Raw genomic sequence first — 15,937 nt, forward strand, 5'->3', positions numbered from 1 at the left:
ATCCTATGAAAGATAAAAAAAGAGGAAGATAATTTAATTCTCCTTGCAAATCGATATCATTGAAGCTTTTGGATCTGACAATGGTTATTTTTAGATCCAATAAAAACTTTCTAAATGACATCGAAAGATATACATCGTATATTTAATCTATTATTATTTGATTTTAATTTTTGACATTAAAGTTTTTCATATAACAATAGCATAATCATGGTTTTATGCTTAAAATTAGTATCAAAGTTATGTTTTGAAATCAAATATTTTAGATCGTAAAAGTATTTCAAATCTATTTTATATTTAGATATGTTTATTAGCACTTTTTGTTTATGAAAAGATGTTATTCGGTTTTGATTTACGATGCTTGAATGATCTATTTGTATTGTGGATCTGCTTTTTATCTAGTCCGTCCTATCACCTGCTTGCGAGCGATGTGAGATTCCTTGCGGTTGGTCGATGGACCACTATCGATAATTTGCTGTTGACGATAGTATCGTCGAAGGCAACAACATTTGGTGATCACCAGCTTAGTCAAGGGCAACGACTACATACATAGCGAAAGCACCATGGGTTGCAACAGCCTTGTGGCGACCGTTCTACCTTAGTCGCAAGTAGCTACTATAGTACCACTATGTGTAACGACTACAATAGTGCCTCGGCAATGATAGTTGTCGTGATCATCATTGCTTATGATGATACAGCAACAACGTTTGCTGGTTGTGACCAGCTTCAATTGGAAGTCGAAGGCCATGGTACTTGACGGTTGTGTAGCAGACACATGGGCACAACCGCACATTGCGATGATCATGGGGGTCATTGATTGATGCATGTGCACGATCACGCAATAGGACGATCCATCAGCGACACTTAAGTGCACAACGAAGATGTTCCACCGATGAGGAACATGACGGCAAGGCATGACGATCGATGAGGTCGGGATGTGAGAAGAGTTATGCCACTGTAGGCAGGCAGATGGTCAATGCATTGCCGATAAGACTCGTGCACATGGGCACGATGGAATGCGATGGTGACTACAACATGAGAATTAGGTTTTTTAGTAAAAAAAAATTATTTACCCCTTAGAAATAAAAAAAATAAAATCCGTGTTCTTAAATTTTACTTTTTCAATTATGCTCTTTAGAAATTGAATATTTTCATTGTACATCCTAAGCAAAATTATAGTTCTACCCGTTAGAAATTAAATTTTTTTAGCTTATGTCCTTAATTATAAAATTAATTAATCTAAGTTATTTTAATATAATATTTTGATCATGTTTGATCATGATTATATTTTGACTGCTTGATTGGATTTAGATTCGATCAATAATGCTTTGATTGAATTCTAGAAAAGTTAAATATTAATTATTTTTTACTTTGATCAATTTTAATTTTGACAAGTTTAATTGGGCAAATGGTTGGGTGAAATCTATCGGCCTAACTTGGATAGTCCAATTCTAGGCCTACTCAATAAGGTTGATTGGTTTAAATATAAATTATGATTTTTCTTTTATAGTTTTCTCATATAACATATTGATATAATTTTATATATAACAATTAAAAATTTTATTATTATTCTTAGATATTTGTTTGATTAGTCCCATGTATATATTTGAAATTATGAAATAATATTTATTTTTTATATGAAGATAGAAATTATTTTTTATCATGATTATAATTATCATATTAATTTTTTTTATGTTGATTAATATTCGATAAATATTATGATTATTATTTTTATTATTAAATTATTTCAGTATAAATTAGATTGAAAAAATTTGATGAATATTATTTATAACTCTTAAGTCTTTATTTCAGCTAAAAAACTTTTAGCTATCAAAATAATCTAGCTGATAAACTTATTTTACATGTGAATTATAGATACCGTAGGTGGCGAGCAGACGAAAGATCCGATCCACCATATCGGCCGCATGGGGGTTCCCGGTGGGCAGCTGGGTGGCGATGTGGGCGGGGCTTAGCTTGGCGCTGTGGCCATCCTTGACGATGATCTCCCGGGGCTGGAGCTCGATAGCCGCCTTCAGTGTCACGCGGAGGCAGGCTCCCATTACCAGACTCACAGCATACGTGCGCGCTTCCTCGTCCTCATCGGGGCTCGTAGCGTACATTGCCTTGATGGATCCCATACTTGACACCAGCTGCAAAGTAGATGATGAAGCTGGTGGTATCAAAGGATCTCAGGGATTGGATAAGTGCCGCAACGCTCACCCACCACTTTAAATTGGTATCGCTCTTATAATATTATAATTTTTATGAGCCATCAAACCAAATTTGACTCTACAAATTATTAATAAGGTGACATGTACATGCGAATTTGATAGTTTATGGTTGACATGCAAGTAGTGCATGTGATATCCATACTTGTTGGTTGACGAACTTCCAATTGATATGAAATGCATGCACCATTCAATCCAATCTGCAGGTAGGTATCGTTTGCCGGTCGACGATGGAGTGTTGAATGGCATGCTGCAACAATGGAGATCTCAAGGTGACATAGAGTGATGAACAGGTTAGTGGAATTCAAAATGAATTTAATTTTTTTAAAAGAAGATGTTAGATTAGATGGTCCAATAACTTAAGATAAAATATATCAAAGGTGTAAATTAAATTTTTACTAAGAGTATCTCTCCCCATACTCATATAATGAATGCTACGACATCCTTATGCAAAGATTTTACGATGATGTTCGAGATATTCGATTCAATAATATTGTCGTTTATGATAATTTTAGATTTCAAACCTGATTGAATATTTTTTGTATTATGGATTATTCTTAAGTAAAAATCTTTTGAAATGTATAGAATCAATATGTACTGAGATTGTTTATTGCAAAATCTTATGATCGAATCTTTTCTTCATCCTTTAGTTTTCATAAAAAAAATTTTTGTATAATGTTGATCGCTCCAATCATGAAACATGTAAATACACAAGAGTTAACTTTCAAAGAAAAACATCTTCATTTAGAAAGACGATTGAGGTGATGATGAAAAAGGACACTTATTGGATTATAAAAAAAAATAAGAATATTATATAAAAAGCAAAATGTGGGATACTTTTGAGAAAAAAAGTTAAAAAATAATTTTTTAAAAATCACTATTATTATTATTATTATTATTATTATTATTATTATTATTATTATTATTATTATTACACAACATTAAAGTTACGGCAACCATGGATTCAACATGATCAAATCATATTAAGGCATGTAAAGATATTAGTCTCTGGCACCAAAATCATCTTTTATATCTCCTAAACGTATTTTTGTATGTGCATTTTTAATGAACGAGAATCCCATATGAGGCTCAGTAAGACTCCCATGACATTGAAATCGTAATCCTCTCCACACTTGGAATAGATTAGATACATAAAATAAACAATGTGGTGTATGTACTAAGTAAAACCCGAACATTAATAATAAACAAAAATATATATTCCGCTTTAAATTTAAGCATAAGAAAATAAATCCGATACATGTTTTCTTTCATCATCAAATCATCAAATCAATCAGTGAGAGAGAGTAATTTCTTTCACATTGTTTCTTTTGTAAGCGAATTAATTAAATAAATAAATAATTTCCATCGTGATCAAATCAATCAAAGGATTATGTCCTCTTATGATTGAATCTCAATTGAAAGAGAGGAATAATTCCTTTCACACTGTTTCTTTTGTAAACGAATTATTATTTTTTTTATAAAAAAATTTAAATATTTTCCATCATGATCAAATCAATCAAAGGATTATTGAATCGATTAAAAGATTATTCGATTTGCACACTTTAAATTCAGGACAAGTCTCCTCTGTTATCAACCGAACCAGCAAAATGCAGGCAACCAACGACGTGGGGCAGCCGACACCCGACAAAGATGATGAGGAGGTGTTCTTTCGGGCTCTGCAGTTCTCATGCAGCGCCGTCTTCCCCATGGTCCTCAAGGTGGCCATCGATCTCGAGCTCCTTGAGATCATCGTCACGGCTGGCCCGGAAAAGGTAATGAGCCCAGAGGAGATTGCCGCTCGGCTGCCCACCCACAACCCGCAGGCACCCATCTGGGTCGATCGGATTCTCCGCTTGCTCTCCACCAACAGCATCGTCGGCTGCACCGTCGAGTCCGGCGCCGACGGCCGCCCCTCGCGGAAGTACGCCATGACACCCATCTCCAAGTTTTTCACCAAGAATCACGATCGTTCTGTTGTGAAAATGTTTTTGCTACATCATGACAAAGTCTTCATGGATCTATGGTAACCCTCTTCCCTCTCTCTCTCTCTCTCTCTCTCTCTCTCTCTAGCTAGATATAGTTTAGGAGGATCCACTTCACTTGGTTCAGTAAACTAACACAGATGCGTTGGGTGACAAGGCACCACGTGAAGGATTCAGTGTTGGACGGCAAAGAACCAGTGATGGCCGCCTATGGGATGTCGTCCTTCGAGTACCAAGGCACCGATCCACGCTTCAACAAGGTGTTCAACGAGGCCATGCAAAGCCACTCCACCATCATGATCAGCCGACTGCTCCGCACTTACGGCGGCTTCGACGACGTGGAAGTGCTGGTCGACGTCGGCGGCGGCGTCGGCACCACCCTCGGCATGATCACTGCCAAGCACCCCCGCATCAAGGGCATCAACTTCGACCTCTCGCATGTCATCTCCGAAGCACAACCCCTGCCAGGTTCGCTCTTGATCCATGTCTTATCTGAGAAGGAGGGTTGTTCTCTATTAGATCTCGGCTTACGTGCTAATATTGTTTGCGGTAGCAGGTGTGCAGCACGTTAGCGGAGACATGTTCGAAGCTGTTCCCCGCGGAGATGCCATTTTTCTCAAGGTCAGGTCTCTTCGGATCGCGGTCACAAGTAATTCATTCGAATTCTTTTTGCAAATAACGAGTTACTCGTGGATTGTTGTGCAATTGCAGTTGATTCTTCATGACTGGAGCGATGAGAATTGTGTAAAGCTATTGAAGAACTGTTGGAAAGCTCTGCCGGAGAAAGGGAAGGTGATTGTGGTGGAATGTGTTCTTCCAGCCGTTCCAAAGCCGACTCCGAGAGACCAAGGCATCTTCCAGTTAGATCTGTGCATGGCGACCTACAACATCGGAGGAAAAGAGAGAACCGAGGAGGAGTTCCAAGGGTTGGCAAGGGACGGTGGGTTTACCGGATTCAAAGCTCTTCATTTGTTTGCAGATACGTGGGTCATGGAATTCACCAAGTAGAATGGAAAACATGAACACTCGGTGCTGCTTCTTGTGCTTCTACTTTCTACACTTTTGGTATCCTAAATAAACGAGGGTTTGATGTATCGGGCTGCGGTAATTATATTCTAATAGTGGATCCGACTCAACATCTATCATGTTGACCAATAAGTCAATCCCGAGCATGCCTCACCCCTATCGATAACAAAACGAAACAATCCCTTTAAACATACAGCTTTGGGAATCTTATTGTAGCGGTGTAGCCAAGTCTAGTTTCAGATCATAGCGTGCATGTTTCAGAGGTCTACCGGTCAACCAAAGAGCTGAAAACAAAAAGGAAGAAATTATTTACCACATAAGCGGCACGACGGCAGATTTTGATCTTACCTTTGTGATCTCCATGAGCAAGCATAGACAGATAATAGCAGATAAGATTTTTCTATACGAGGAAAACCTCTATACTTTGTTGACGGATAATAGCAGATTAAATAATTTATTTTTTTTTTTTGAAAAGGATGGGATGGAAGTTATATTGTATGAATAGGATCCAAAAATAGTGTAGCTTTATTCAAAAACAGTACAACTCATGTCATTAAATTTTTTTTTGCATCCTTAAAACCTAAAAAAAACTTACATAATAATATTCAAGTGATTTTTGTCCATAGAGCATTGTAAATTCACCTTAACTTGGGTAAAATAAAAAAAATCAGAATCTCACAGTTTTGAAGGGTTGAAATAAATAAAATATTTATTTTAATAGCATAAAAATGAAAAAAAAGTTCGTTTATGCATTTTTAAGTTATTTGTAAGATTTTTCTGATTTTTTTTAAAAAGCTAGGATGTGAGTTACACTATTTTTTAATGTGTTACATTATTTTTGGATCCCATACAAAAATAGTGTAACTTAGGTCTATTATCACCCAAAAATATCAAAATTTTTATGAAGCATTGAAAGTATCTAATGAGGCCTTAGTCGAACAATTGTTCTAAAAGATGTATTTTCGATTAACTAAGCTCTTATTTTTTTTTTTTTTCGATCAATTTAAGTTGAAATTATAAGGTTGTAATTATGTCATTATTTTTTTATTTCATAATATTTATATTAAAATTTTAAGATTATTTTTATTTTATGAATGCATCTATTATTTAATTTATTGGTTATTATTTATTTTTGTTCGATTTAAATGTTGGGTCTATTCGATGGCTATTTAGGACTCATGGGAGGTGAGGCTCATGGAGTGCTTGTGCGCTTCCTCCTCCTCCTCCTCCTCATGATGTCATGATTATATCATATAGAGACATTGGAAAACTAGTAAAGACCAACAAGTTTATAGATCATGTTAGACAAAAATCATAACATCAATTGCAATATGGAAGCAAATGTTCGTCACACACCATGTCTAGCAATAGACAACACTAACTAAGATGAATCCCAAAAAATATGTCCTAACCTCAAGTCCTTGAATCACTGCAATCATAAAGAATATGTCTGTGCTAAAAATTTAGGTTATATTTTAATCATATTATGCATGTTCACTAATACCTCGCTAATTAATCATTAGAGATGTCATCACTCCAACGATATCCATAAATTAAATGTTTTCGACTCTTCAAACTCGCTAATTAATCATTTTTTATAATTTAAAATAAGTGTTTTTCTTTGTTGGGTTTTATGTCTAACAAAAAGAATAAAAGAGGGCTCATTTTCCTAAAATAATTTAAATAAAAAGGAATCAATCTACATGAGCATGGTATAGAATAAAAATAAAAATAAAAATATATATTAAATACTTTACAATCTTATTAGTATTATCAAGACGAGTATAGTTCTTGTTGCATATTAACATCATTATATTTTTTGGATTCGATGACGATTCATAGATTAGATAAAAAAATTTTAAATGACATCAAAAGGTACGTATCATAAAATAAATCTATTATTATTTGATTTTAGATTTTGATATTAAAATTTTTCATATAATAGTATGGGTTTTATGTTTACAATTGCTCGTAAGTCCAATCATGAAAATTCCACTATAAATTTATCTCGATAAAGATTAATAAGGATGTCAAATGTAAACAGATGATAACTCCATCTATGAAGAGGAGGAGGAGGACGATGAGAATGATATGTCTCCTATATTGTCATCGATGTCATCGAGGACCGAGACATTTTTCCTTCTTTCTTTATATAATTTTTTCCCATCGTTTTAGTTAGTCTAACATATCTTCTTCCTCTATATTTCTTCATTAATTAATACGTCATTTGACTGTCAGTTAAAAGCATAACTGTTGTTAATACCATTGTAGCTTGAAAAAATATTAAGGTTTTTGTGTCTATTTTTAACTCGAACTAACTAGATACATATTGAAGTTTTAAGTAATTAATCTTGAATTTTCAGATGGATGTCACTCGGATGAATATATGTAGAGAATCTTAATATGTGGCGAGACACATATTGTATGAAAATTTGAAATAAGAAATATAATCTTTTTTAAAGGATAGGCTTGTGAAAATTAACAAAAAATTATAATTATATTACGATAATGGCAGTGATGAAATATTGTTGGAAACTTGCTTTTACTATCGAGTGCGATTGATGACCTAAATATTTAGTTGATTTTACAGTCTTCTAATATAATACACTCATCAGGTCCTTATAAGTTAATCATACATATTACCCACTTCCGATGTGGGACTAATGGGATATTACAGTTCTCTTTCATGTATAAGCTTCAATTGTTTGATATTATGTCTCTCAAATGATTCCAGGCGTGTCCTTTTGATAAGTTTGGTTTGACGCCTAGCCAATACCTAAAACTTCAAATCAGTAAGCAGAATGTGGCGTGTCCTTTCGATAAGTTTGGTTTGACGCCTAGCCAATACCTAAAACTTCAAATCGAATGTGGCGTGTTCTTTTGATAAGTTTGGTTTGACGCCTAGCCAATACCTAAAATATCAAATCAGTAAGCAGAATGTAAGTATCGACCTTCACGAAAATGGCGTCTCCTCGACTCCGAATGCGCTGACGTGCTCTACGCCTGCGTGGAGTCAACGGATTCCAAGTTTGTGAATTCTTTTGCTTACATGTAAGAGGGTAGGCACTGTGACAGTGACGCATGCCTGATAATAAATGGCGAACCCGGGGCGGGTGGTGCGCCGGAGATGACAAGAGGGTGGCCAAAGTTGATGCCCTTGATACGCAGGTGCCTGCAGAAGGAGACGACCAGAGAGGCTCACGACTCCTGATCATGGCTATGAGGTGGCCAGACTATCACGCAGATGACCAAATGTCTCATTTAATGCAGACGTGGACGTGTTGACCAACTTCTTACGCTCTCAGGTAATGCAGCATGGATAGGCATGCATTTAAATGTTAACGATAAGAGCAACCCTTAGGGGTGGCGACAAGTACGTGCTCGGTCACCTCTCTCCGTCATAACGTATTGCGACACTGTTACGCCTTTGCCCCAAACACTGTTACTTTTCGAAACCATGCAATTTTATGAAGGCAGTCATCTTGAGGAGGATAAGTATTCCTAGTCGGAGGTGATGATCTAATGGAACACCCTGTGTTCTTCTTTATGCTCAGCAAGTAGACAGGATTGCAGCATGTATCACACAGATCATTATACTTGTAATTACGCATCATTAAATGCTGAAATGTTTGGGTGTTCTTTATCCAAAACAAAGCCTGAAGTATTTATCTCCGCAGCTCCTGAGGTGAAGTCATTTTCGAGAGACGGCGTATGGGGGTCATCACAAGATGGTCCTTTTGCCATCAGACTGTCAATTGTAGACGGACGAGAATGCATGGTAGTAGTGTTTGCAGTCTCAGGCGCCTTGACTGTTTGACCTTTTCCTCGAATTGGATCTGACGGCTAACAAGGAATGGTGTTGGCTTATGTTCGAAAATTTCAACCATTCCCATGCTACGATTGGTAATATGCTGCTCGGAGGAGGGATTTGGGAGATCACAAACCCCGGTTTGGTTCCATGTCATATCTCGTGGTAAACATCATGCAGAAACATATCGATGACTAGAACATGCTGTCACTGTCATGCCCTCGAAACACAATTTTTCGACCACGGGTTGCATATATGCCACATTAAGGCGTAGATGAGTGTGTGTTGCCCGTCATCTTATACTCGACCGAGGTTGCCATCTAATCTAATTATGGTATGGATTCAATTGAGGTTGTTGTAGCAGAGGGGTTTGCACGGTATAAAGATAGACCTCCTCCTCCCCGGTTTCACATTCAAGGACTATACCCTTCCTCTGTTACTCTTTCTCTTGTCTCCCAACTTATAAGCCACTCCAACCGGCAATATGCAGGCCGCCAAGGACGTGCTGCAGCTGACCGCAGAGGAGGAGAAGGAGGAAGCGCGCAGGTTCGCCATGAGGCTCGCCATGGGCTACTGCCTTCCCTTGACTCTTAAAGTAGCCATCGAGCTGGAGCTCCTCGAGACCATCGTCAAGGCCGGCCCCGGCGCCATGCTGAGCCCCGCTGACATCGCGGCGGGGCTGCCCACCGAAAACCCTCAGGCGACCGATATGGTGGACCGGATGCTCCGCTTGCTCGCCGCCAACGGCATCCTCAGTTGGTCTGTCGAGGCCAGCGGCGTCGATGGCCGCCCCGCGTGCAAGTACGGTGCGGCGCCTGTCTGCAAGTACTTGACCAGGAACGAGGACGGCGTGTCCATGGCCGCTTTTACCTTGTTGATGCATGATAAGATCACCATGGAGAGCTGGTAATCTAAGGAGGCAACAACAACAACAACAACAACATTCACGTATTTTTCTTCTCTTGTAGAATTAAGGAATGCGCAGTTGATTGGTTTTGTTTGGTCAACGTTCGCAGTTACTACTTGAAGGATGCGGTGTTGGAGGGCGGCATCCCGTTCAAGAAGGCTCACGGGATGACGGCGTTCGAGCACCACGGCAAAGATCCACGGTACAACAAGCTGTTCAATGACAGCATGAGGAACCACTCCACCATCTTGATTAAGCAACTGCTGGAGACCTACCGCGGCTTCGACGACGTCAAAGTGCTCGTCGACGTCGGCGGCGGGACCGGCGCCACGCTCCACTTGATCACCTCGGGGCATCAGCACATCAAGGGCATCAACTTCGATCTCCCTCACGTCATATCCGGCGCACCACCCTACCCAGGTCGTCCGCCATTTATATGAGACATGGTACTATTACAGTACCTACCTAGTAGGTAGACTAACATACTTGGGATGCATCGACTTCAGGTGTAGAGCACGTCAGTGGCGACATGTTTGAGAGCGTTCCGAGTGGAGGAGACGCCATCTTCATGAAGGTTACTTGTTAATTACATTTCGATGTTTGAGATCGTAGCTATTAAAAAAACACTCTTGGAAATCACATGAGACATAATATCCAACAATTGAAGCTTGCTTATAAAAGCAAACACACTCGAAATAACTTGAGACGTATGCTATCTATGTTCACATGACACGAACATCATCGTCATCAATTTGCAATAGGTTTAGCATCCTATCATCACTAAAATATGAAAACTCGGGATGAAATTGAAATTGCAGTGGATTCTTCACGACTGGACTGACGAGCAGTGCGCCAGAATACTGAAGAACTGTTGGAAGGCACTTCCAAAGAAAGGGAAGGTGATACTTGTGGAATACCTACTTCCCATGAGTCCGGAGCAATACTCAAACTCGCAAGGCATCTTTGAACTGGACATGGGAATGATGACGTACACTGGAGGAAGAGAGAGGACACAGTATGAGTTAGAGGCACTGGCGAAAGAAGCAGGGTTCGTAGGATTCAAAGCCACTTACATATCTATTTATGCTTGGCTCATAGAGTTCACCAAGTAGATCAGATCCAAATAAAATCTATATCATGTCATGTGCTGTGCTGTGCTGCTGATGTAGTAGCAGATATTTGCTTTTGTGTTTTGCTTCCGGCTCTCTCTTCCACTGGGGGACCTCCGAATTATAAGTTTGGCTATGGTATCAAATTAACACTGCTATAATAAGGTTCCAGACTTATACGTACAAGTGGATTTTGCTACACTACGAGCTCTCTCCTTTATACGATGATGTATTAATTAAAAATGTATGAGATGGAGATGATCACAAAATGACATTAACAAGATAGATTGATGATTGGTCCATTGAGTTGGATCAACTAAATTGCATGCAGACTGGTAGAAATAGAACAGTGGGATCCATTGAACCTTCTCACGAGTTTATTTAACATTTGCCTAATGAAGCTTATAGAAGAGAAACTTGAACTGCAATTATTATCATACTACTTGGTGAATTCCATGACCATAAACACATGAGAAGCATTAAATACAAGAAACATCCAAACTCTGAAAAAAATAAAAAAAAAGATAACATATATTGAGTCAAACACCCATTCAAAAAATCCATTAATGATAAGTGTGAGTGAAACTAGTTAGAATTAACATATATTAAGTTAAACACCAATTCAACAGGATGGATGAACGAGAAGAAAAACCAGAGAGAGCTCATTACGTTAGCATCATATGTAAAAAGGTCGTCTTTTCAAACCAGTCCATACCTTCGTTTTCGGGGCGAGACCAGCCATTAGAGCGGCCTGACACGGACTTAGCTGGTTTTGCCTAAATCGTGCGGCACCCTTGCGTGTCCGTCCGCAAAGGTCAGCCTCCCCGAAGCCTCCCATTGTCCCTTAGGTCCACCAAAAGAGAGAACGGGTTAGAGAGAACGCCTCAATCGGGATCCACAAGCAAACATCTCCGAAAAACACTTCATAGACAATGCAAATTACAAACAGACTTTACAAGCTCTGAACAGTGGCACAACAAAGGGTAAAATGGTCCATTACAGACCGAAAAGCTCTCGCACGTGTCCACATGACACAACCTTTATTTACAAGCCTAAAGAGGCCACCAACCCAACTAAAATGGGGCTATTATGCCTTCGGCCGCCCCTCTACATGTTGTACAAGGCATGAACATGCCAAAAGACACGGACATAAATAAGCATTACATCAAACACCCTATTTCAAAGTTTGTCCGTGACATTCTCCCCCACTTATTCCTTCGACGTCCTCGTCGAAGCCTTTGTGAACACTGCAACTCTTCGCCTTTACTGAGTCTTCAATCTTCTGCTCCAGCTGCAATGCGCCTCCTGGCTCCCAGCTGCTCTCCGCTGCTGTTTTTGAGTAGTCGAACCTTTGATCCGCCATGCTGCTTCAACTCGCCAATGACTCTGACTCTGGTGTGGGGTTGGCTGAGTTGTGTTGATCCTTGTTGATTCCTGCGGATCTCCCAGATGAAGGAAAAGACCATCCTTACTGCGCCAGTCTCTCAGAAATTCCACATGCTGCTTGAACTGGGTGGATGCTTGTTGGAGCTTTAACGAGCATCGTCTCGCAAACTTCTGAAGTTTTGGGTCCTTCCTCCACAAAATCTGCTCATTGACTCTTCTTTCAGTTAGTTGTCACATCCAAGTAGGTTCGCATCACTTCCGCTTTCGATTGGCATTTCGTTGGGAAATGAAGCGGACAATCTACTCTCAGTAGCACTGATCACCGTTGGTGAGGATTTGACAACTATTGTTTTCCATTATCTTCGAAGGGTCTTTGAACTTGTGCAGAGCTCCTCTGCTGGATAGATAAGAGAACCGGGGTACTCGGTTTCGCCCATTCTCTTAAGAGTTGAGAAGGCAAAGGTTACTTGACTTCGCCCGCCTCCTCGAGGTTATACTTCATGCATCGAGCTGGTTACTGGCCTTCGCTTGCTCTTTGCTCACACTTCTGAAGCACTTGAAGTGTTTGCACTCCTTGCGTTGAGTTAGCTACTGTGATTCACCTTCTCAATGCCATCGAACTTCTGGAATGCGGGAAGTTTTCACCCCAACTTGGAGTAATTCTCTGATAGATGAGGTCGCCTCTGGGATTGTACCGTCTTCTCCATCAACCCTGCCGCCTACTCCACTGAGTAGCAAAGGTACAGCACCGCATACTGCCTGCTTTGTTCCTTGGTCGTGCACTCTTGCATGACCCGAAGTCCTTCACTTACGGCGATCTTGATGAGAAACTTATTGACACCGGTCTTACGAAGTTTCTTGGCCTCTGCCCTTCAGCCTTGTCTCGGTACTTGGAGATTGCCTCTGCATGCTCCACCTCCTCGGCCCCTTTCACGATCAAGCGCTCTCCCTCCATGAGAGCAAGGGATCAATGACTTTCACGGAAGTCCCGCCTCTGCGGTACCATGGCGCTGCCATGCCCATGACCCTACTATCCGTCGCCTCGCATCTGAATCCCTTTTCTTCACGATCAGTAGAGATGTCTCCGTGGCACCCCTCTGAGTCCACCTCCATTCTAACTGATGCTTGATTTTGGGTAGCTAAGTCCCTCTGGACTCGTCGTCGCTTCCTCGCCCCTTTCGACCCCCTGCTTCAACACCTCTGTGTTCTCTAAGCAGTCTGTTTGGTCGATGGAAAGACAAACTACAACTCCCATGCTTGGCCTCTGCCATCACGTTGTAGGGTTTGCACCGATTCTGTTCTCCTTAGCTTCCTTGGTAGCAACGTTCGCTTACTCGACCTTGTCCTCTGACTTGTCGGGCTCCCTTAGGCAAATATGAGCTCTGGAGCAGTCCAACTCTCCAGCTGCTTCGATCATACCTTTGCATGATCAAGTCCCTCCCATGGAACTCACTGGTACTTGCATTCGAACTTTTCCCTTGGTGGAACCCAGCCCCCATATGCTGATGACCAAGGTTTTCATCCGATGCAAAATTCGGTGCACGCCCGGAAGACCCGCCTCTGCGGTACCATGGCCTTCACTCCTTGAATCCATAGCCCTTCTTGCCGTCGTGTTGTTCACCAAAGCGGAGCTCCCAGTAGCTCCCGATCATACCTCCATATGATCTCATCCCTCACGGGACTCGATTGTGTGTATCGCGTTGCCACGAACTGTTCCACCACGATCCGCTGCACAATGTCGCCTTCTGGTGACATCTCCATTGCATTCTGATCCTTGTGGAATAAACTCGAATTGTGAACCCTCCATGTGTGGCCTCTGCCAATACATCGCAGGGTTTCTTCCACCTTCGATTTTGTTCGCTCCTTTGGCAATCGAGCTTCATCCACCCACTCTTGGGTCACACTCGGATGAAGCACCGCTCTAGGACAGTCCGTCGCCTAGTAGCTCCCGAAGTCCACCGACTTCGCTGTAATTTGTGCACCATTGTCTGGATCCTGGGCCTCTGCCCCTACCAGGACAATCTCCGCTGCGCACCGCTTCCTTCATAGCAACTCGAATGGCAACACTGTGGCATATTCTTCAAGAGTACCCGCCTCTGCGTCCTCTTGCCCCGTGCTAAGGTCTTCTGAACTCAACTTCGCCTCTGCAAATTGAGTTACCTTAGTTCCTCCATCAAATGCTCCTCCGAGATAAGGTGCATGTGCCCCGAAGTTCCCTTCGTCTTTGGCACCATGCAAGATGAGTCCACTCTGACATACCATGGAACAACATGATCCTACTCTTGCCTCTGCAAGAGTCCATGTCCTTGACCTCCGTCTAAGGAAAGCACTGTGCCTCTGCTCCATGTTCCAACTTCTATGCTGGCTCCCTTCATGCGGCTTGGGTACTTCGCCAAGTTACACCCAAGTTGCTCCGCTCCTCGCTTCTGCATTGAGTCGATGGTGGCCCTCATGCCCACCATTCCACGGGTCAGCCCACTCTTGAGTCTGATCTCCACATCGACTCCAAGTGTGCCTTCATTTAAGTTGCTTCAGTTCGCTCCCCCACTTGATCTCGCAATGCATCCACCAATGCATTCTCTCGAGCGAGATCATGCGACGACTCCTCGTCGCTTGCTCAGTCCATCGAGCTTCGTGGAGTTGTTGTTTGTTGAGGTACTCCTCCTCAACATGTGAGGTCCGTCTCACATGATTCTCTCTCTGGAGAGCCGGGACTTATCCCTCCTGGATAACTGTCCCATTGGAGCAACATCTCTCTTCGTTTCGGAGACCACCATCCCCTTGGACTACTCCGATCTGCTGAACAAACTGTGTATTGTTCTGCCTCCTGCAAACACACTTGCTAGATTGCGACTCCCCGTCAATACAGCCCCTGCTGCACCCCTCAAGGCCTAGCAACATGCTGAACTCATTGCACACTTCAGCCTCCTACGGACGTATCCTTCACATGCCGAAGAGAAAGTTTCAATGCTCCATGGCGCCGAGTCTCGGTCACCTTGGGATGGCCGCGAACACTCCATCGTTCGCATACAAGCCCATGCATGAGTACCGAATTCTTTGAGCTAGCAATTCCCCTCACCTCTATGAGCTTTGCACAACTCTTTCGATCGCTGAACAACTCATTCCACTTTGCATGGTCTCATTCTTGCCAAGCGCCTCGCTTGCCTAGAGTACCATCAAGTATGGTTGTCAACGTTGAGCCGTAGCTCAAACTCAACCATCCCAACCTTTGTGCGCTCCACATTCTTCCAAGCTTGTCTGTTCTCGTGGTGCCTCTTGCGCGAAGGGTTGGCCATTCCTCTGAATGCCAATGTCAGATGCCCTCTCCTCTAAGCGACTCCTTTTCCCTACATCTCCATGTCTGTTTTCCCTCAAACGGTCGCGCGTGTGCTGACTGCCCTCGACGCAGCCCCGCTAGGTCCCCCACGTTTGCATGCGAAGTGTTTCTATGAGTGCTTGTCCCGCTCTGATACCATATGACACGAACTTAGCTG

The 15,937-nt window shown here is 41.6% G+C and overlaps 3 protein-coding genes across 3 annotated transcripts; all 3 read left to right on the plus strand.

The window, feature by feature from the left end:
• Positions 1 to 3,832: 3,832 nt before the first annotated feature.
• On the plus strand, positions 3,833 to 4,252 carry LOC135631533 (caffeic acid 3-O-methyltransferase-like). The gene has a single exon (XM_065139268.1). It carries the CDS (start codon positions 3,833 to 3,835, stop codon positions 4,250 to 4,252), a length of 420 nt encoding a protein of 139 aa, XP_064995340.1.
• A 95-nt stretch (positions 4,253 to 4,347) lies between these two features.
• Positions 4,348 to 5,215, plus strand: LOC135631534 (caffeic acid 3-O-methyltransferase-like). Its single transcript, XM_065139269.1, has 3 exons — positions 4,348 to 4,675; positions 4,764 to 4,828; positions 4,919 to 5,215. The coding sequence occupies exons 1-3, from the start codon at positions 4,348 to 4,350 to the stop codon at positions 5,213 to 5,215; spliced, it is 690 nt and encodes a 229-aa protein (XP_064995341.1).
• A 4,257-nt stretch (positions 5,216 to 9,472) lies between these two features.
• LOC103972218 (tricetin 3',4',5'-O-trimethyltransferase-like) lies at positions 9,473 to 11,320 on the plus strand. The gene is made up of 4 exons (XM_009386482.3): positions 9,473 to 9,947; positions 10,058 to 10,368; positions 10,455 to 10,522; positions 10,767 to 11,320. The coding sequence occupies exons 1-4, from the start codon at positions 9,526 to 9,528 to the stop codon at positions 11,058 to 11,060; spliced, it is 1,095 nt and encodes a 364-aa protein (XP_009384757.2). The 5' UTR covers positions 9,473 to 9,525; the 3' UTR covers positions 11,061 to 11,320.
• The last annotated feature ends 4,617 nt before the right edge of the window (positions 11,321 to 15,937 follow it).

Source organism: Musa acuminata, chromosome BXJ3-2, assembly GCF_036884655.1.
Source record: "Musa acuminata AAA Group cultivar baxijiao chromosome BXJ3-2, Cavendish_Baxijiao_AAA, whole genome shotgun sequence".
NCBI lineage: Eukaryota > Viridiplantae > Streptophyta > Magnoliopsida > Zingiberales > Musaceae > Musa > Musa acuminata.

Excerpts from the sequence above, each read along its gene's own strand:
- LOC135631533 (XM_065139268.1), top strand. The coding sequence starts at position 3,833 with ATGCAGGCAACCAACGACGTGGGGCAGCCGACACCCGACAAAGATGAT.
- LOC135631534 (XM_065139269.1), top strand. The coding sequence starts at position 4,348 with ATGCGTTGGGTGACAAGGCACCACGTGAAGGATTCAGTGTTGGACGGC. Across the intron at positions 4,676-4,763 it reads CGAAGCACAACCCCTGCCAG|GTGTGCAGCACGTTAGCGGA; the intron begins GTTCGCTCTTGA and ends TTGCGGTAGCAG. Across the intron at positions 4,829-4,918 it reads GAGATGCCATTTTTCTCAAG|TTGATTCTTCATGACTGGAG; the intron begins GTCAGGTCTCTT and ends GTGCAATTGCAG.
- LOC103972218 (XM_009386482.3), top strand. The coding sequence starts at position 9,526 with ATGCAGGCCGCCAAGGACGTGCTGCAGCTGACCGCAGAGGAGGAGAAG. Across the intron at positions 10,369-10,454 it reads CGGCGCACCACCCTACCCAG|GTGTAGAGCACGTCAGTGGC; the intron begins GTCGTCCGCCAT and ends CATCGACTTCAG. Across the intron at positions 10,523-10,766 it reads GAGACGCCATCTTCATGAAG|TGGATTCTTCACGACTGGAC; the intron begins GTTACTTGTTAA and ends TTGAAATTGCAG.